The sequence below is a fragment of the Manis pentadactyla genome, chromosome 15, assembly GCF_030020395.1.
Source record: "Manis pentadactyla isolate mManPen7 chromosome 15, mManPen7.hap1, whole genome shotgun sequence".
Lineage (NCBI taxonomy): Eukaryota > Metazoa > Chordata > Mammalia > Pholidota > Manidae > Manis > Manis pentadactyla.
Window position 1 is genome coordinate 2,694,799 of NC_080033.1, and position 19,434 is coordinate 2,714,232.

Below are 19,434 nucleotides of genomic sequence, written 5' to 3' on the forward strand. Positions count from 1 at the left end.
ATATTTGAACAGATACCTGAAGGTGGTGGGGGACTGAGATTGTGGATTTCTTGGGAAAGAACATTCCAGGCAGAGGGGTCAGCCAGTGCAAAGGGCCTGAGGCCAAAACAGTGCTGGAGGTGTTGGCAAAACAGCCAGGAGTCCAGCATGGCTGGAGTAGCAGGAGTGAGGGGGAGAGTGGGGGAGGTGAGGGTAGAGAATGGTAGGGACTATCACATTGTGGGGCCTTGTGGGGCCACGGTGAGGATTTTGGTTTTTAATCTGAGGGAGGTGGGAGCCATGGGAGAATTCCGAGCAGTAGAGGGACTTAGGTTTTATAGAGGGAGGGGGAAGGAATGAAAGGGTTAATTGTTCTATTGAGATATAATTCACATGCCACAAAATTCACCCATATATAGACTCCAATGGTTTTATTGTATTCACAGAGTTGTGCAACTAGCACCACAGTTAATTTCAGAATATTTCTGTCACTCCCAAAAGAAAGTGCACCTCTTAGCTGTCATTCTCCAGTATCTCCAGCCCCCTGGCAACAACTAATCTACCACTGCCTCCACGTATTGGCCTGCTCTGGACATTTCACACAAATGGAATCATACAATGTGTAGCCTTTTGTGACTGGTGTTTTTCTCTTAGCATGCTTTCAGAGTTCATCCACGTTGTAGCATGAGTCAGTGGTTCATTTCTTTTTATTGCAAAATGGTATTCCATTGTCTGGATACACCACATTTTATTTATCCATTCATCAGCTGATGGACATTTGGGTTTCCACTCTTGGGTTGTTGTGAATAATGCTCCTGTGAACATTCATGTACAAGTTTTTGTGGGGACATAGGTTTTCATTTCTCCTGGGCAGATACCTAGGAGTGCAGTTGCTGGGTCATATGCTCACTGTTTAACCTTTCGAGGAACTGCCAGACTCAGTATATGAGGGTTTCAATGTCTTCACATCCTCATTAACACTTGCTATTATCTGGGCACTTCATTTCAAACAGGGTCTCTCTGGCTGCTCTGTGGGGCCCAGGCGGAGGGAGGCCGAGGTAGAAGCGGGGAACCCAGTGAGGGGCGACTGAAATAGTCCAAACAGGAGGGCGTGGTGGCTGGGCCAGAGTGGGAGCCACAGAGGAGGTGAGCACTGACGAGATTATGGAAAGATTTTGAAGATGGAGTTAATGGAATTTCTTACTAGATCAGATGCGGGGTGAGAGAGCAAGGGGAGTCAAGAATGACCCCAAAGACTTACTACCTACCGAGGTGGATACAGACATCCAGGTGGGAACAGAGTAGGTGATGGGCTGATCCTACAATTACTGTTGGCGTTCATTGCACAGTTCTTGAATAATTAAAGACAGCACTGAAATCGAATAAGTGTCTCATTTTCCCCCGCCAAAAAAATGGGGACAATATCACTGACTACTAGGCTGTCGTGAGGCTGGGCGAGTCCTGTGGAAACCCAGGGTAGGAGCGCACACCTGGATACTAAACTTTTGGGTTGGCTGGAAGGATGGCTGAGGTTCGGAGCTTGGGAGAGAAACGGAGTTACAGGTTATGCTCGGTTCAGACAGAGTCCGTCTGTCCGTCTCCCGCGCCCCCCAGCCTCTGGCCGCCGTCGGGGAGGAGGAGAGGGGCAATCGGGTCTTCACCCAGTCTTCCCCCGCTCTAAGCTGGGTTTTCTCCACGGGGGCTGCCCTGGCCAAAACTGCTGATGGAAACCAGCTGCGGGAGGCGCCGAGGCCCAGCGCACGCCCAGGCCCCTCCCCGGCGCCGGCAGACACCGCTGGGGGGGCCCAGGGCGCCGTAGCTCCCCTCCCGCCATCCGCAGCCGGGCCCGGGGCCCTGGCACGTCCGGCGCGCCTGATGCTTTCCAGATGTGGGCCTGGTGCCCCTCCTCCACCTGGCCCCGCGGCTCCCGCGTGGGAGGGGGAGGAGAGCCAGGGTCCGTTACCCCGCCATCAAATCGCTGCCATAGACTCGGACTAGCGTCCCCCTGCCGACCCGTCTCGCTTCTCGGTCGGGGCGGTAAAATCCTACTGGGAAGGGATGGTTGAGGTAGAGACGTTCCTCCCCCACCCCCACCTCCTCCGAGGGCTCCCGCCTCCGCCCCTCCAGCAGCCTGCGCCGGTGGCTCGGCCGGATTGAGTCTCAAGACACACCCACCGGCCCCGCCCACCCAGACACCGCTCCTTACGGCCCCGCCCCGGCACGCCCCTTCGAACGCCCGAGGCCCCGCCCCTGGGACGCTCCTCTGCAGGCCCCGCCTCTGGGGCCCTCCTCTGCAGGCCCCGCCTCCGCCCCGTCCGGGTGGGAGGGCGGTCTAACGTTGCTGCTGCATGTCCGCCTCGGTCTGGGTCTCTGCGTGTGTGTTTCTCGGTCCCTGTCTCTGACTCTACACTCCCGTCTGTGTATTTCTCCTGTACCCCGCATGTCTCTGCGTCTCAGTCTGCAATTCTCTACCTGTCTGTCTCGGTCCCTACCGTGTCAGCGTTCCCAGCCGCGGGTTTCCACCGCCTCCTGCGGCTGTGGCGCCGGCGGGGTGGGCGGCTCGGCGGGCCGCGGGCGCCCCCGTGTGGCCGGCGGGGGCGGCCAGGAGAGGCCCGCTCCGTGCTCGCCCGCAGGGGTGTGCCCAGGGCAGGAGCGACAGTGGGGGTCCGTGGGTGACACCGGAAGATGGCGTGTGACGCCAAGAGTCTGTGTGAGAGTGTACTACTGTGAGGTTGTGCGTGACGCCTGAGGTTGGGTGTGGCTGTGTGACCTTGTGAGATTTTGTGTGACAACCAGAGATTGGGGGTGACGATAAAATGGTATGTTACGTGGAGAGGTGTGTGACTGTCCGTGAGATGAGAGAGATTACCTGAAGGTGACCGTGTGTGACATCGTGAGGTTAGGGGTGCCTGATACACTATTTGGAGGACTAGGACATTGAGAGACCATATGTGGGAATGAGAGATTACGTGTGACAGTGTGCAACATGGTGAAGACATGAGCACGGTGTGTGTCACGCTGGCAGGCGATGCGTGACAGGGGGTGAGCCTGAATATGTTCGACACACCAGGAGATGGCGTGAGAAGGCAGTGGGAGAGGCCCAAGGGTCCTTGATGTGACAGACTAAGCCACACTGAAGAACTGCACATGACTTTGTGACACAGATCGTGTGAGAGATTAAGAGAATGGCACGGTGTTGTGACAGTGCCTGAGAGAGTGCAGGGCATTCAGGGATGAGCATATGAGAGAGCCTGAGTGTGTAAGTGTGCAACACTGGGAGGTTGCTGTTGTGAGGGCGACAGCTGTGTGTGGTACGGACTGCATGAGGCTCAGGAAAAGATTCTGTACACGACAGCCCATGCAGGGGACAGACTCTGGGTGACTGTGGGTGAGCAAATTGTGTGTAAGAGCATGTGTGACACTGGGAGATTGTGCAAGAATGAGTGTGACTCTGGGGTCACTGCGTGTGACACTATAAAATATTGTGTGATACTGCTTGACAAAGCAGCTGTGCAACTAATTACATGTCACCATGTGAGACACTGAAAAAGTGTGTGTGAGGCAGCGAGAAGTTTCAATTGCCCGTGAGTGCATGTGACATCTTGAGAGACTGTGTGTGACACTGTGCAAAACTGTGTTTATACATGTGACACTCTGAGATAGTCTGACTGCGGTTGTGAGAGATGTCATTGGTGATGACGTGCTACGCTAGGAGAGGTTGTGAGGAACTGTGGGTGGCAGACCGTGTGACCATGGCACTGTGGGGGACTGTGTGGTGAGCACAAATCATTCCTGAGACTGTGTGGCAATGCTGTGTGACACAGTGAGATATCGTGCATCTCTGTGCAAGCTGAGTCTGTGTGCTGATAGGGGTCATCTGTGATGGGGTGTCACTGAGGTGGTGGGTGCGGCAGGATAGGAGAGCATGTATGATGGGGTGAGAGGCTGTGCAGGGCACACAGGAGAGACTGGGGTGATGTGGGATAAATGCAGCAGGATGTGGGCACACCTTGAGGAGATTGTCTTTTTCTGTTTGTGTGAGTGTGTGAGAGACAGAGACAGAGATTGAGAGGGGAGACTGGGAGAGAGATAGAGGGAGGGAAAGAGACACAGTGAACAGAAGCGTCAGAGATACAGAAACAGGCAGACAAAGACGGGGGCGAACAGTCTGGAGAGGACCAGAGTGACAGACCCAGGGCAGTGGGGCGGCGGGGATGGCAGCGGCGGCAGGAGGAGGCGGTCCGCAGGGGCTGCGCCCCAGGGGAGGGGGCGGGGCGGGGCTGGGGGGCCCGGACGCTGTCTCCTGGTCTCCGCCACCCGCCATCCCAGCCGCGAGCAGCAACAGGTAGGAGGCCCCTGTCCTGGCCCCGGCAGCCGGCCCCCTGCCCCATCCCAGCCACAGTCTGTCCGCCCGGGAACCCATGAATGAGGGAGTGAATGAATGATGTCCTCAGCCTGTCTCCCGCACCCCCTTCATCTCCCTCTTTGTCCCCCGGCTCTTCACTCCTCTGTCCCTTTGTCCTGCCCTGCACCCTCTGTCTCCGTCCGTCCCTCTGCATCCATTCGTTCCTTTCTGGGTCCTCTCCCACCCTCAGCACTCCACCCCTCGCGGCCACTCCATGTCCCCTTCTCTCTTCCCCCCTGTCCTTTTGTCCCCTCTGTGCCTCTCTGCCCCATGGCACTCTGTCCCTTTCTGTACCCTCTCCTGACCTTCCCTCTCGACCTCTCCATCCTGTCCCCTCTTCTTCCCGTCAGTCTCTTGATTCCCCCCTGCCTCAGTCTCTCCTGCTGTCGCTCTGTCTTTCCCTCCGCCCCTCCACCTGTCCTGCTCCCCATCCTCCGCCCCGCTGCCAGCCGTGCCTGGGTTGGGCCCCGCCCCCACTCCCCGGCTGCTAATGAGCAGAGGAGCCTTTGAGGTGGCCGGGGCTGGGTGGTGGAGCTCCCTGAGGGGGCGGAGGGGGCAGCTGCTGCCACGGCCCTAATGAGGCCCCCTCTGCGCCCTTCCCGCCGCGATCTTAATTCTTTGCTCTTCCCGGAGCGCCGCTAATTGGCCTGGGGAGGCCCCCCTCCTGGCTCTCGCTCTGTCCCCGGAGTCTGAGGACACCTGCACCCTGATCCAGCACCTGTGGTCCTGTCCTGTCCCTTCCTCCACCTGCCTCTCAGCCTCCCATCCGTGCTTCCCTCCAGCCTTCCCTGGCCCCTCTCTGGCCTCCCCCCCACCGGCCTCTGTGTGCCCCCGCATCCCTTCTCTCGCCCCTCTCCTCCCCGCGCATCTGGCGCTCCTTCGGCCTGCCTCTGGGTACCCCCATCGGCGCGTCTCTTCCTCTCCCTTCCCTGTGTTTTCCTGGCCCTCCATCCATCTGTCTCTGGCCACCCAATTCGTGCTCCCATCCACCCACGCCCCTGTTGCTGGGTCCCACCGCCACCCGCACCTGGGGACCCAGACTTGCCCTAGCCTACGCGTCTGCCCAGCTCCCGCCCGGCTTTTAACCCCTTCCCCGCCGCAGCCATGTCCAACAACATGGCCAAGATCGCGGAGGCCCGCAAGACGGTGGAACAACTGAAGCTGGAGGTGAACATCGACCGCATGAAGGTGCCGGGTCGAGGCGGGGAGGAAGGCGCGGGTTCGGGGCCGGGTTTGCGCGGGGCGGTGTTGGGGTGAGGCCCGGAGCCGCAGTGGGAAGGTCCCCTTCGGAACAGGGCGGGACCCGGGAGGGACCCTGGGCGGGGCCTCAAAGGAGCGGAGCCTGCAGGGGCGGTGCCAGGGGGCGGGGCGTGGACACCACCCGCGCGCCCGCAGGTGTCGCAGGCTGCGGCCGAGCTCCTGGCCTTCTGCGAAACGCACGCCAAAGACGACCCGCTGGTGACGCCGGTACCCGCCGCAGAGAACCCATTCCGCGACAAGCGCCTCTTTTGCGTCCTGCTCTGAGCCTTCCCGACAGCTTACCCTCCCCTGTCAAAGTATGAATCCAATAAACCTGGTGACTGTGCTGGTACCTGTGGTTTTGGGGAAACTGAGGCACGTGCAGAGTTCGGGGCTGTCGTGGGGGAGCCTGTGTCCCTTCTCATCCCTTCTGAGTGGGGGTGGCGGTGTGGATGCAGGAGGAAGGGAGCACTCCTGGCTGTGGCCTTCCCCAAGCACTGCACAGTCCCGCATTTGTTTAATCGTCCCAATAGAAGGCAGCTGTCTAATAGCCATTTTACAGATGAGGAAACTGAGTCAAAGGAGGTCCCTGACTCAAAGTCACACAGCCAGGAGGTCATGGGGTGAAGACTGTGGACTTCAGCGACCCTGAAGGCCTCCGCTGGCCTCTCTCTTCTCCTCCTTTCTGGGATGGAGAGAGTCTTAGGGGCCCCTGTACAGCCCACCTGCCTCGTGCTCTGAATGGCTCCGCCTCCCCTTTTCACATCTGGCTACCTCCTTGCCACAGTCCTGCCTCTGTCCCTGAGCACTGAACTGTGTTCATGCATTCATTCATTTGTTCATTCCCTAAGCACTGCTGGGTGAAGCTGGGGACATGGCTGTGACCAAGTCAGCCCTTCTCTCCTGGGGCTCAGAATCCAGGGTAGAGATAGACCTGCCCCCAGATAATGACTCCCCAGAGTGTGTGGTGCGGGAGTTCAGAGGGACTTGCTTGACTTAGTTTGAGGGTCACGGAGAGCTTCCAGGGGCAGGGACATCTGAGCTGGGACAGGGTACTAATAATATAACTTGGAGACCAGGAGATGAGAGAAGCATGCCTAGGGGACAGGATACAAATTAGTGCGTACATTCCTTTTTTCAACACTTTCTTTGCTCTGGAACACAGGCGTGATGGGTGGTAACTCAGGGTCCTGCCCTTTTTCCCACTGCACCCAATGGTGGCTGCAGGACATACATAGCCTGCAGTTATGTATTTTCTGGCTCTCCACTTTTGGCCTACATAATGTTTAAAAATGTTCTTGACTTGGTTGCCACATCAAAAAATAGGAGTACTTCACTTAAAAGTCTGTATTTCCAGCTTCTCATGAAGTGGAAGGTCTGGTGACAATCCTGCAGGGTGACTGTAGACAGTGAGATAGGACCCGGGGCTTTCTAGCTCGCCAAGGTCCCCACCATGCCCTTTGTCTCCCAGGAGGCCAGGGGTTAGTTGCCATTTACCATGGAGTTTGCCTTGGGGAGAGGTGAAATGTCCAGGAATGTGGGTTGAAAATGAGGAAATGCATGCTGGATGAGCTGTAGTTTTGGTTAATTATTTTACCTGGTTGGCCCCAGGACCACTCGGTTTGAGACCCCCTCCTCTCTCCTCACCCCCCACTGTTCCTGCTTCCCAGACTGGGACTGAGGCAGGGCTGGACCCCTCTATCTGGAGGGAGATGGCTCACTGGCCTCCCTTCCCTGGGGTGGGGGTGGCATGCACGCCTCCAGCAAGTGCTCCATTATTCACATCGGATTAGGGTCCCCTGGGCCCCAACTCTGAGCTTCCTGTTGGATTGAAGGAGGAACGGCTGTAATTACATCTCCCTCCTGCCTCCCACCTCTCAGCTGGCTCCGGCCTGGTTGCATCATGTCTGTGGGAGCCCCAGGGGAGACAGGGGACAGAGAGAGCCAAGGATGAGCTGGGGTGGGGAGGAAGGATGCTGGGAGGGAAGTTGCCAGAAGGATTCTGGAGTTTCTCAGACCCAGCATTCTTGTATCTTTGAACCTGAAATGCAAAGGAATCTAGAATCCCAGAGCCTTGGAGGGCTAGAATTCTGTAGACCTTCACCTTTGTGGGACATGGACTCTGGGGTCCTACACTGCTGTCCAGCTAGAAGCCAAAGCTTGCACCTCAGAGTGTGAGGATGTCCTGAGCCTGGACTGTTGGGGTTTAGACCCTTTCAGCCCTGGGATCTTGTCAGGCGCAGAACCTTCCTCCTTCACATGCCTGGTCTCAGCAGTGGAAAGTGAGATGAAGCAAGCAGGGCTGGCTCACCCGGTGTAGGGAAGGGAGAGCAGGTGGGACCAGAGGTCTGCCTGGAGGAGGAGGAGGGGAAGGAGTGAGGGGACTGGGTGAGCCTGGACCCGGATGTTGGTCACAACCGAGGCTGGGGAGGAAGCGAAGGCAGAAGGGACAGGGCAGGTCCCCGGTGACCAGCCTCCAGCAGGCAAACCTGGGTAATCTTGTTAGTGGAGATGATTCTGTAGCAACAGCTTCTGGTCATCCACTGTTCAGCCCCTAGCTGTGAGGTCAGCTCTGGGGTCATGGCCAGGCCAAGAGGCAGAGCAGTGAGTGCCTTGGGAAGTACTTGCTCTTAGCAGCCCCCCACTTCACCCCGGATCCTGAGGGCTGCTGGATGCCCCTCCCAGGGTGCCTTCCTCCGCATCTGCACCCACATGCTCAGAGCTGTGCCTAGCTCCTGGAAGGGGCCTGGGAGAGGCTAGCCCAAAGGGAGAATGAGCCAGAGCTGTGGCCAGCACCGCCCCATCTCACTTAATACTCTGATAGCCCCCACAGGACCGTGTATCCCCATTTTACAGACATGGAAAAGAGGCACGGAGGGGTGACATCACATGGCCAGTGGGGCTTGAGGTTGGTTGGAGTCAGTGGGTGAGTGCTCAGAAGGGGCTAGAGGTTTTCTGGGGGGCTTGGAGGACAGAAGTGAGGGTGTTCCAGCTGAGGGGCACAGCCCATGCAAAGGCAGGGCAGGGATGACAGGGTAGAGCCCCTCAAAGCAGAGGTGAGAAGTAGAGCCCATTAGGTAGACAAGAGCCAGTTTGGGGTGGAGGAAAGGGTGGTGGGCAGAGAAAAATGCCCTCTGGCTGTAGGTGCTGGTCGCTGCCAAGGAGGGACAGGTCAGGATGGACACACAGCAGCTTCTCAGACGGTCATACCCGACGGTCAGGCTTGGCAGGAGCCAGCAACTGGTGGCACTTGGGTGGAGGTTATGAAGCAGCACCACCCTTTTCCCAGAGCAGGGCCTGGAGGACGGAAACCAGGAGTCAGGAGAGGGTCAGGCCCAGGGCAAGCCGGGATCTTGGGTCAGCGGCAGGTCCAGATGCAGGCCTGGGCAGGCAGCTGGACGGCCGGTCGACAGGCGTGGGAGAGGCCCGTGGGTGTGGAATGACTCAGTGGAGGGCCTGCCTGCCCGGGCTCCAGCTCTCACCATGTCTGCTGTCACTTGTCCCATGCCATTTGGGAACACACCTCCATCCATGCCATCCATTCATCTCAGCCCCTCTGCATCCCCAGCCCTTGGCATACGGTAAGAGGGTTAGAGTTTGTTGAATGAATAGTAACACCAGCAGCTATTTGAGGGCTGTCTAGAGGCAGGCGGGGTGAGTTCCGTCTCTTATCTTCGCCCAACACCCTAACAAGCGCAAGACAGCCATTTGATGAACATTAAGGCTTAGCTACAAGCCGTTTTCTAGCATCACACAGCCAGTGACAAGTGAGTGGTGGAGGTGAGCTTTCAAACCCTCTCTTCCCACTAAGCAGGCAGCTGCTCCACATTCAAGCACACATGGGGAGGTACAGGCATAAAGAAACACATGAGCCTGAGATAAACAGACCCACACAGACGCACCGATAGACACAGATGCACAAATAGACCTTAGAGAAAATAATGCCTACCTACTGCCACACACACACACACACACACACACACACACACATACACACACACACACACACACACACACACACACACACACAGTCACTCACCGTGCTGATGAAATGCTCATTCGGTCACACAGACCCCAACAGTTTCACACAGACCACACATGAAGTTCACATGTCTGCAGTCCCTTGCAACCCTCCTGGGTGCCCATCTCTCTTGCCTCCTAGGTGCTGGGTGTCCATTTCCAGTTGTCTCTGGACTCTTCATCTGCTGCCCGCTGGCCCATGGTCCTCTGGGCAGGATCTGCTCCTAGCAGTAGGTGGAGGGGGTGTGCTGTTAACTCACCCACCCAGAGCAGGTCCTTCCCACAGACCCCGGAAGCCACCTCCCCATAGCCCATCTGGGGTGGCCTCCCACCCCAAGGAACCTGGATGGAAGAGGAACCCTTTGTAGCCCTAGCTGTGGGCTTGGCCTGCAGCCCTGGCTGGGTCCATGGAAGGTGAGTGGCATAGTGTCTGGCACTGACGTGGACCCTAGGGACCCTTGTTCCTTTCATTACAGTCACTGACACTCCAGAGCACAGAAGTGAGCCCAGGGCTGCAGGGGCTCCTGGCCCTCAGTGGCATGAGTAGAGAAACTGAGGCCTGGAGGGTGGCAGGGACTTGTCTAAGGCCCCACCAGGCATGGAAGCACAGAGGACTTTCTGAATGTTCAACAGTCCTTGGTGGGGACAGGAAGCCAGGGGGCAGGAGGCTCTGGGAACCAGAGCTACCCCCACCCCCACCCCACAACTCTGCTGATGCTGAGACAGGATGCAAGTCTGCCAGGCATCATCCTTCATTAATATGATATAACTTCCTGAGTTCCCTCTGGTCTGCCTGGGGCCTGCAGAGCAAGGAGGTGGGGGCCCATGGCCAGGAGACCCAAGACTTGCACACACAGACACCCCCAGAGCCAGGCTGTGTGGTCACTCTCAGACACCCTGGTGTGGCTGGAGCTGGGGCATCCATCCTGCCAGAAGCTGGGGATGCCAGCTGGGCACGGGTGATAGGGAAACAGAGGTGGGGGGAGAAGGGACAAGGAGGTGTGGTCACTGTGGGGTGTGAGGGCAGAGAGGGGAAGTCTGCAGCTGCCTGGTGTCTGGCTTCAGGCCAGGGGCAGCCCTCCTGGCCTTGTAAATGATATGACATTAACACAGGCTCTCTCCTTGTTACAAAGGGGGCCCTGGGCAAGCCCACGAAGCTGATGGCAGCCCATTGTACAGATGAGAAAACCGAGACATGTCGGCTTCCTGTCCTGCCAGGATCATCGCACGGCAAGGAGGTGGTTGCATGAGGACAGGAGCTCAAATCAAATGGAGTGAGATCATGAGTTTGTGATCTCTACACTTACCCTGCCTCCGTGGAGAATAAGGGGTTTCTGAGAGGGTCTTGGAGGTCCCTTCCGGCCCTAATGGCCTGGGAAGCTGCATGGGAAGCCAGGAGCTCAGGGGCTCAGGGGCCTGGGGCCTGGTGGCTGTTGTGCCAGCAGTGGGAGTGTGCAGGCTGACCACACTGGCCTGAGGGTGGGGTGGCGGCTGGGGGCGTGTTAGGGGAGGGGTGGGAGACATCAACCTGACAGCCTTGCTGGAGCCCTGGGCCGCTGTCCCGGGCCAAAATATTATTCCTGGAATCAAGGTCGCCAGAGCTGGCCTGGAGCCCCGGGAGTGCTGGGGTGAGAAGTGAGAGGGCGGGAGGATGCGCTCCTCTGATATTAGCCTCGAAGTCGCGGGACCTCTCCCCAGCCACCACCCCACTGAGGGCCAAGGCCTTTGCTCCACAGCCTCTTCCCAGCGCGGTGGGGGCGCTTGTGAGCTGGGAGTCCCAGGACGGGCTCCAGGGACTGGCGTTTTTTTCTCTGGCCCAGCCACCTCCTTCCCCAGCATTCTGGAAGGAGCAAATTGTGTTCAGGGAACAGAAATCTCAGTAGTGCCTGGAAAACACTACATCAGGGAGGAATTTCCTGGTCATTTCTCAATCCCTGGGCAATGTCCTAACCTTGGGGCGGGAGCCCAGAATAGATCCCAGAGGCCACCCCAGACAGCCTCGGGGACTGGTCAGCTGTGCCTCTTAGGTCCTAACCTGGACCCCACCGGTGAGCCCCGCACTCTGTGTGTGCTGACCCGGGGCCACCGGGGAGCGAGGGCGGAGGGAGGAAGAGAGAGGCCTGCGTGTGCCCTGGTGGCAGGTGGCTCAGTGAGGGGACCATGAGGGGGCAGGGGAAGGGGCAGAGGTGGGGCGAGATGTACTGGGCAGGGGGTACAGAGCGAGTGGCCATGGAAGGTGGGAGGGAGGGAGCGCAGGGGGCCTCTGAAGAAAGCAGGGGGAGGGAAGGCGGGGCAGAGAGAGGAAATGAAAAAGCTGGGGCTAGCAGGCAAGATGAGTAGGGAGGGAGGGAGGAGTGAGACGCTGACACACGGAGACAAACACAGGCAACGGGACCCAAGACCCAGCTGAGCAGAGCCCGGGGACAGAGGAGGGCTGAGAGAGGCTGCAGAGGTGAGGTGAGGAGGGAGACCCGAAGGGAGGGAGGGAGGGGCGGAGGGGCTGGGCCGGGGAGGGGACAGGGACACAGACACTGCAAGACACAGAGGCAGGGTCAGAAAGAGCCAGGGACACGCCACGGAGAGGGAAGGACCAGACAGAGGGACAGACAGAAAAGGAAAGAAACATAGGGCGACAGGACGGGCACACATGGAGAGCTGAGTGGGGGATCCCAGCCGCGGTGAGGACCATGCGGAGGGCGCCGGCGGGTGTCTGAGTGGGCCTCAGGGGCAGACCCGGCTCCCCTCACCCCCCCCTCCCTTGGGACCCGCAGTCCAGGTGGCAGGCAGAGGCTGGGATGGCAGACTCGTGCCGGAACCTCACCTATGTGCGGGACTCGGTAGGCCCGGCCACCAGCACGCTGATGTTTGTGGCAGGTGTGGTGGGCAATGGGCTGGCTCTGGGCATCTTGGGGACCCGGCGGCGGTCCCGCCCCTCGGCCTTCGCTGTGCTGGTCACCGGGCTGGCGGTCACCGACCTACTGGGCACGTGCTTCCTGAGCCCAGCAGTGTTCGTGGCCTACGCCCGCAACAGCTCACTGCTGGGCCTGGCCCGGGGCCGCCCTGCGCTCTGCGACGCCTTCGCCTTTGCCATGACCTTCTTCGGCCTGGCCTCCACGCTTATCCTCTTCGCCATGGCCGTGGAGCGCTGCCTGGCGCTCAGCCACCCCTACCTCTACGCCCAGCTGGATGGGCCGCGCTGCGCCCGCCTGGCGCTGCCTGCCGTCTACGCCTTCTGCGTCCTCTTCTGCTCACTGCCCCTGCTGGGTCTGGGCCAGCACCAGCAGTACTGCCCGGGGAGCTGGTGCTTCATCCGCATGAGGTCCGCCCAGCTGGGTGGCTGTGCCTTCTCGCTGGCCTATGCCAGCCTTGTGGCCCTGCTGGTGGCCGCCATCGTCTTCTGTAACGGCTCCGTCACCCTCAGCCTCTGCCACATGTACCGCCAGCAGAGGCGCCACCAGGGCTCGCTGGCCTCCGGCCCCCGCGCCAGAGAGGATGAGGTGGACCACTTGATCCTGCTGGCCCTCATGACAGGCGTCATGGCTGTGTGCTCCCTGCCGCTCACGGTGAGTCCCCTCTGCAGCTGGGGTGGGCGGCGGGGAGGAGGGCAGTGCCCTGCTCGGTCCTACATTGGTTGTGCCCATTTCACAGATGGGGAAACTGAGACTCAGAGGTCAGAGGCTTTGTCCACTGGAAAACAGCTTCCAATTTTTCTGGGGAGTCTCTCCCATTTGCTTCTGCCCCATTTGACCCCTCCTGCCCCTTGTCTCCCCCTCCCACGTCTCCAGCTCCCCGCCATTGAACACCCCCAACTTTCTCCCACCCCTGTAACAAAAAAATAACATCCATTGGGCATTCACTGGGTACTCACTGTATGCCCCCCCCATGCTTAGCAATTCACAAATCCTCTCTCAGATGGTCTCACAAATGACCTTATGTGCTCACTCCATAAGCAAGATGGAGCACAGAGTTCCTGTCCTGTCACTATTTTTATAGATGACGGTCGGGGTCCCCTGCCAGGCTGGACCCCAGACTCCTCCTATTTTGGAGTCTCGTCACCCCGCTGCCACTTTGTTCCCTGCTTCCCACCCAGCCCCACCCTCCAGCTACCCTTTGAACCCCGCAGCCGCCCCCTTTCCAGGAGGAGAGCTCACCCTGCCTCTGGCAAATTGGATACGGGCGGACCCCTGGCCCTGTGGCACCATGCTTCTTTCTGTAAAATGCAAGGGCTGGGCTAGATTTGAGGGTCATCAAGCCTTTTGGGGGTTACGGATGACTCAGAGGCTGGGAACCGTGGATAGACACACCCAGGCCCAGCCCTGGGATCCACCCGCACGCCCTGTCTCCAGGGCACTGCTGGCTATCTCCTGGGATTTTCTCTCCCTCTGCCTCCTCCATGCATATTTTTCTTAATTTTCATCTTATCTTATTTCCTTCCCCTTCCCACAGGCCACCTCCAGTGGGCAAGTGGGAGGAGGGGAGAGAGGGTGCGGGGGTATGTGGAGGGCAGGCAGCTCAGGGGTGTTCTTGACGCCCTCGCCCTGCCCTTAGATCCGGGGCTTCACCCAGGCCATCGCCCCTGACGGCAGTGAGATGGGGGACCTCCTCGCTTTCCGCTTCAACGCCTTCAATCCCATCCTGGACCCCTGGGTCTTCATTCTTTTCCGCAAGGCCATCTTCCAGCGGCTCAAGGTCTGGTTCTGCTGCCTGTGCCCCAGGCCTGATACCCTCAGCGACTTGCAGACCCCCCTGCCCCAGCCCACCCCAGAGGGGAAGGACCCAAGGGCCAGCCCTGCTCCTGGGGGGAAGGAGGGGAGCTGGGTGCCTTTGCCGGTCTGGGGCGAGGGGCAGGGGGCACCTGTGCCTCTGGTACAGGAACCTGGCAGCGCCGTGGGAGTGCCGTCCAAAGCGGGGTCCTCAGCAGCCTGCCCCCTCTGCTGACATCTTGAGCTGCCCAGGATATCCTGCCCTGTGTTCTGGGGTCGGGAGCCCGACAGTCCGGGGCATGGCGGGTGGCTTCCGGTGGACAAGTAGAGATGCACCCCGGAGCCCTTGCCTGCCAGAAACTTGACCCCCTGAATTCGGGGGTGATCAGCTGCTATTTCTCCTCCTTCAGGGCAGCCAAGACAGGCTATGGGAGAAGAGGGAGGGAGAGAGGGAACATTTATCCTGGAGCACAAAAAGAACGATTCTCTCAAAATACCCAGGGGCCTGGCCAGCCTGGTCTAGCCTTCACTCGTCCATCCATCTCACTGTCTAAATATTTAGAAGGTGGAGAAGTTCCCAGGGGCTTCTGTGCACGCAGGTCTGCTCCGGTTAGGGTTCCAGCCCTGATGCTTCTCCCTTTGGGGTGTCCTGGCTGCTCACCCCAAACCTCCAGGGGATGGCCCTGCCCTCTCCCAGGCCACTCTTACAGCACCCCTCTGTCTGCCTCCTGGGAACCAGGGATTTTTTGGGCCAGCTCCCTGCCCCTGCTCACTTCTGCTTCCCTATCAGCCTCGGGAGCTCTGGCCCTGAGGGAGGGCGGAGGAAGGGGAGACTATTGCACTGGGGGTGACGCTGCTGGGCACGTGCCTGGGAAACGGCATGGCTGGCGGGCTGCAAGACCGTGGGGGCACGGGTAGGGGACGATAGAGGAGCTGGAGGACGAAGAGGTAGGAGGTGTGGATCCTAGGGACCAGCCAGGGACACAGTCCTAGTCCTGTGCCCGCCTCCCTATGGAGCCTGCCTTCACTTCCTGGGTCCTTGGAGCCCGTGGGAAAATTTCATTTGTTCACTCAACAAATAGTGTGCCCTGGCTGTGCCAGGTGTTGGAGCCACAGACCAGTCTCTGTTCCACCTTGGGGTGATTTCCAGCCCCCAACCCTTCACCCTTCTTGCCATTTCTGGGGCTCAGAGAGGCCCAGAATCAAGGATGCCCGGGAGTGAGCCAATCAGCAGGAAAGGAAGTGATGCTTAGGGTGGTGGATGAATGGGAAAGCCTCCTCCCCACCCCCTGCTAGCCCCACCTAGTTCCCCTTTCTCATTAATAATTCTGCACCTAGGGAGGGGTGAGGTAGGTGAGGCATCCTAGAAAGATAATGACAGCTAACATCGGTGAGCCCCCTTCCATGCCTGGTGCACCCTCTCACCCCAGTTGTTATTATTAGAGCCTTTCTACGGAGGCTGGAATCAAGGTCCAGAGGGGGCAATCACTGGCTCCAGGTCACACAGTGAGGAGGAAGCTCCATCTGAGGATCTCACTTTCCATGTCCAGCGCCCAGCTTGTGTGTTTGGGTGGTGGCTTTGCCTTTCTGTGCCTTGGCTTCCTTGAGTGTAGAACAGAGATTGTAACCTACAATTTTGCTTACACAGTTGTGCGAGGACTAAACGGTCCGAAAAGTAATGTAGCACAGGGCCTGGAGTAAAGCCCACAGTAGATGAATGGTATGGTTATTGCCGCTGAGTCCTTGCTATGGTCTTTGGCTCTCTGGGCAAACGTGGTTCGAAAAAAGCAATGCTTTGCTCCATTGTTTTGACTTTTGTTTTCAGTCATTGTGATTCAAATCACATCACAAAGAACAAGGGGTGTCTGGGTGAGTTAAAAATAGGTCAAGACGACTGTTCAATGGGCATGGGCTTCCTTCTGAGGGAATGACAATGTTCTGGAACTAGATCGTGGTTGTACAACATTGTGAATATACTAAATGTCTGTGAATTGTATACTTTAAAATGGGAAATTCTATGTTATGGGTATTGTACCACAATAAAAAACATGTAATACCAAAGAAAAAGTGAGGGTGTTTAGAACCTTTTCTGGCAAAGTAATATTATATTGGTTATATTTAACCAAAATAAACAGATCAAGAAACACAAGGTGGGGTCCAGCCGCTGTCACCAAACTTGGCTTGGCCTCTGTGGGAACTGACCCCAAAGGACCTCTGGGGGGCGGTGGAAAAGGGACGGGGGTGGAGGGTCTGCAGGAGCCCAGAAAGAGGGGCCTGCCTGTCCAGACAAGATCCCCCAGGGGCCCTTGCCTCCTCTCTCTGAGCTGCCGCCTTTGGCGGGTCAGTTCTGTCACCCCACTGTTTAGGGCTCACTGAATGGCAGCCCATGGCCGGGCGTTGGTGCCCAGAGCATCCACGCTGAAGTGGGTGCTGTCATCATTCCTGCTTTTCAGACGCACATTCAGGGGAAGAGAGGATTAAGTACTGAAGCTGGTTTTCTGGTGGTTTTTACCCACCAGGCCTAACATCCCAAGAAATCAGTCCCTTCCTGTGCATCCCACTGTTTAATCTCAGACCCCCTCACTCTCCCAGCTTCTGGCCTGGATGTCTACACCGTCTGCCCGATCAGAGGTTGTCAAACAACTCCTGCCCCATCTCCCCGCAGCCCAGCCCCTCCAGGATGACTTGGACACTCTCCCCCCACCTCTCCACCCGCTACCCTCCGAGCTCCCAGCCCGTGTCCTGGACCCGATTGCCTGTGTGTCCTCTCTGCTAGCTGCCGCGGTGCTGTCTAGAAGGTCCTAAGCAGTCACACCCTGCTGGCCAAGCTCCAAGATCTCCCACTGTCTGGAGGCCAAGGGCCAACTCCCACGCTCCCTGTTCAGCCACAGCAGACACCGAGTTTCCCCCCGAAGCCCGTGACCCATTTGGCCTCCACCTCTTTGCTTACTGAGCTCACCCTTCCTGGAACAGTGTTTCCCCTTCTCTGTTTGTCAAAAGCACCCATGGCCATTGAGGTCTTGATTAAAATGTTCCTCTTCAAACACTTCATAAATCCTTTCTCTGCCCGCAGAGCAGCCATTTGCTCATTCATTCAGCAGCTCTTACTGAGGGCCTGCTGTCTGTCAGGTCCTGTCCCTGCGATGCTGGGGGCATGGCAGTAACAGAGTCGGCCCTGGCCCTACTCTCCTGGGGCTTGGAGTGGGCATAGCTGGGAGACAGGGACAGAGCACAGTCTAGGGGGACATCAGGGAGGCCTTCTTGGAGGAGAGGATAGCTGAGGCAGGAACTAAGGATTGGAAGAAATTGAGCCCAGGAAAGAATGTTTCTGTCATGGTCACAGTTTTGACTCTGGCCTCTACTGCCTCCTTTCTTTAGCCTCTTGTCCACTTATTAATTAAACCTAGACGCTCCCTGGTGGTCTAGTGGTTAGGATTCGGCGTTCTCTCTCAACCTAGATTCCCTTGAGCCTGCTTTGGGCCCAAGAGCTGCCCTGTGCCTGCTGTGGATATGGCAGTGACTGACACTGCCTTGTTCACAATTCAGTGGCCTAACAATTTAATAATCACAGGGATATGTATTCCAATCAGCAGCAAATGTACAAAATTCACAGGCTGTGATATATACTGAGAGCGCAGGGCGAGGATCTCTGACACACACGCGGTGCCTGCCCTCGCCCAGGGTGGGGATCAGGAAGCAGCACGCTAGGAACAGGTCCTGCTACCTCAGTGAAACGCACTCATTTTTAACTTTTCTTTATTCATTGGTGACTTCTAGTGCTGGGCCTGGCGCAGATGGGACCCACAACTCACACCCTGGCTGGTCCTCCGTTCAGCCCCGGGCCTTCTGGAGTCATTGCCCCGCCTGCTGGTCACACTGGGAGGGACATTTAGGATGGTCCCAGAGCTGCTGCCCTAGACTGCGCCACTATCCTGGATGTACCCCAGTGGGGGCACCTGGATTTCCCTCACGTGGGCCCTGCTTGGGCACCTCCCAGTGTGTCCCTTTGTAGTCACCGTCTTAAGACAGGCTTTGAGCCAGTCTAGCTGATCTGTGAGCCTGGATGGGAAATGATTCCCACACAAGCATCTGCTTTGTGCCAGTCTGCTCCCTCAGTGCCCGCCTGGCGTCCGTTAGAAGCTCTGAGCGCCATCCATGTGTCTTTGATTAATAAAGAATGGGAAAGGGAAGCCATGATTATTTAATAATGCAGCCTGCATCTGGGAGTAAAAGTCTTTCGAAACATAGGGCCCAAGGGGAAAAAATAATGATTGGCGTATGGCAGTGCAGGCGGCATGACGCGGGGGTTAAAAGCATGGGTGTCTGGAATCCCAGTGATGTGGGCTTTGGAGACCCAGCTCAGCTGCGTCCAGCAACTGTGGTGCACGAGGCTTTACCTGCCCCGGCCTCCATTCTCTTACTGTCAGATTTCAGTAACTTACCTCATGCCTATATGCCCACGAGAGAGCATGCACACCATAATCAAGTTTATTAGGGCTCAAATCTGACCTTCATAGGAATTAAATGCGATGATGTCTAGGAATGGCTTGGCACAGACCTCTGAGGTGGTTATTTTTATGATACTCCTTTTATAGATTGTGACTGTTCTCCATTTTGCAGACTGATAAACCGAGGCCCAGAGAAGTGAAGTCACTGCGCCAAGATTAGCAAGTCGGAAGTGGCAGAGGTGGGCCCTGAGGCCTAGTGAGTGGCAGGCTCACTGCAGCTAGTGGTCACATGGGCTTGGAGCCCAATTCTGTGGGTCACCAAAACCTGTCTTCCTCTAAACTGCTAGACCAGAACTTTCCATAGGTACCCTGGCAGCTGAGAGAGCCGCTCTCATTTCAGATTAGCCCGCCCAAATGGCATGTAGCCCAAATGGTTGCTTGAAGGATTGGAGATCATGGGTGCAGAGCTGAGAAGACAGCCTGTGGAGTAGGATGCCCCCACAAAGACTGGCTGAGGCTCGCAGTCCAGGCCTAGCTCCTGAGGTCCCTGGAGGTAAGTGCCACACCCCCATTATATAGACAGGGTCATCTGCCTGAAGCCACGGAGGCAGTTAACTGTGAGAGCCTGTGGTCAGCTCCA

At 57.7% G+C, this 19,434-nt stretch overlaps 2 protein-coding genes and 1 long non-coding RNA gene across 8 annotated transcripts; 2 read left to right on the forward strand and 1 right to left on the reverse strand.

Annotated features, from left to right (window-relative positions):
* Nucleotides 1–2,601: 2,601 nt before the first annotated feature.
* Nucleotides 2,602–5,967, forward strand: GNG8 (G protein subunit gamma 8). 2 transcript variants are annotated; one of them, XM_036885593.2, is made up of 3 exons: nt 2,602–4,324; nt 5,487–5,572; nt 5,780–5,967. In XM_036885593.2, exons 2-3 carry the CDS (start codon nt 5,489–5,491, stop codon nt 5,906–5,908), a joined length of 213 nt encoding a protein of 70 aa, XP_036741488.1. In that variant the 5' UTR covers nt 2,602–4,324; nt 5,487–5,488; the 3' UTR covers nt 5,909–5,967. The 2 variants fall into 2 exon arrangements, with proteins under 2 accessions (XP_036741488.1, XP_057348777.1); XM_057492794.1 differs by lacking the exon at nt 2,602–4,324 and having other exon boundaries at nt 4,418–5,572.
* A 792-nt stretch (nt 5,968–6,759) lies between these two features.
* On the reverse strand, nt 6,760–12,573 carry LOC118912506 (uncharacterized). The gene is made up of 3 exons (XR_008994047.1): nt 12,465–12,573; nt 8,834–8,920; nt 6,760–7,012 (listed from the first exon to the last, which is right to left on the reverse strand). It is a non-coding gene; the product is annotated as an uncharacterized LOC118912506 (long non-coding RNA).
* PTGIR (prostaglandin I2 receptor) lies at nt 12,006–17,378 on the forward strand. 5 transcript variants are annotated; one of them, XM_036885666.2, is made up of 3 exons: nt 12,006–12,100; nt 12,415–13,206; nt 14,192–16,494. In XM_036885666.2, exons 2-3 carry the CDS (start codon nt 12,439–12,441, stop codon nt 14,579–14,581), a joined length of 1,158 nt encoding a protein of 385 aa, XP_036741561.2. In that variant the 5' UTR covers nt 12,006–12,100; nt 12,415–12,438; the 3' UTR covers nt 14,582–16,494. The 5 variants fall into 5 exon arrangements, with proteins under 5 accessions (XP_036741561.2, XP_036741562.2, XP_036741563.2 ...); XM_036885667.2 differs by having other exon boundaries at nt 12,010–12,095; XM_036885668.2 differs by lacking the exon at nt 12,006–12,100 and adding an exon at nt 16,939–17,378 and having other exon boundaries at nt 12,152–13,206; nt 14,192–14,332.
* Nucleotides 17,379–19,434: the final 2,056 nt, after the last annotated feature.

Bases quoted from the DNA above. Each gene is read 5' to 3' on its own strand.
- GNG8 (XM_036885593.2), top strand. From the start codon at position 5,489: ATGTCCAACAACATGGCCAAGATCGCGGAGGCCCGCAAGACGGTGGAA. The intron at 5,573-5,779 runs GTGCCGGGTCGA...GCGCGCCCGCAG, and splicing joins TGAACATCGACCGCATGAAG to GTGTCGCAGGCTGCGGCCGA.
- PTGIR (XM_036885666.2), top strand. From the start codon at position 12,439: ATGGCAGACTCGTGCCGGAACCTCACCTATGTGCGGGACTCGGTAGGC. The intron at 13,207-14,191 runs GTGAGTCCCCTC...CCCTGCCCTTAG, and splicing joins TGTGCTCCCTGCCGCTCACG to ATCCGGGGCTTCACCCAGGC.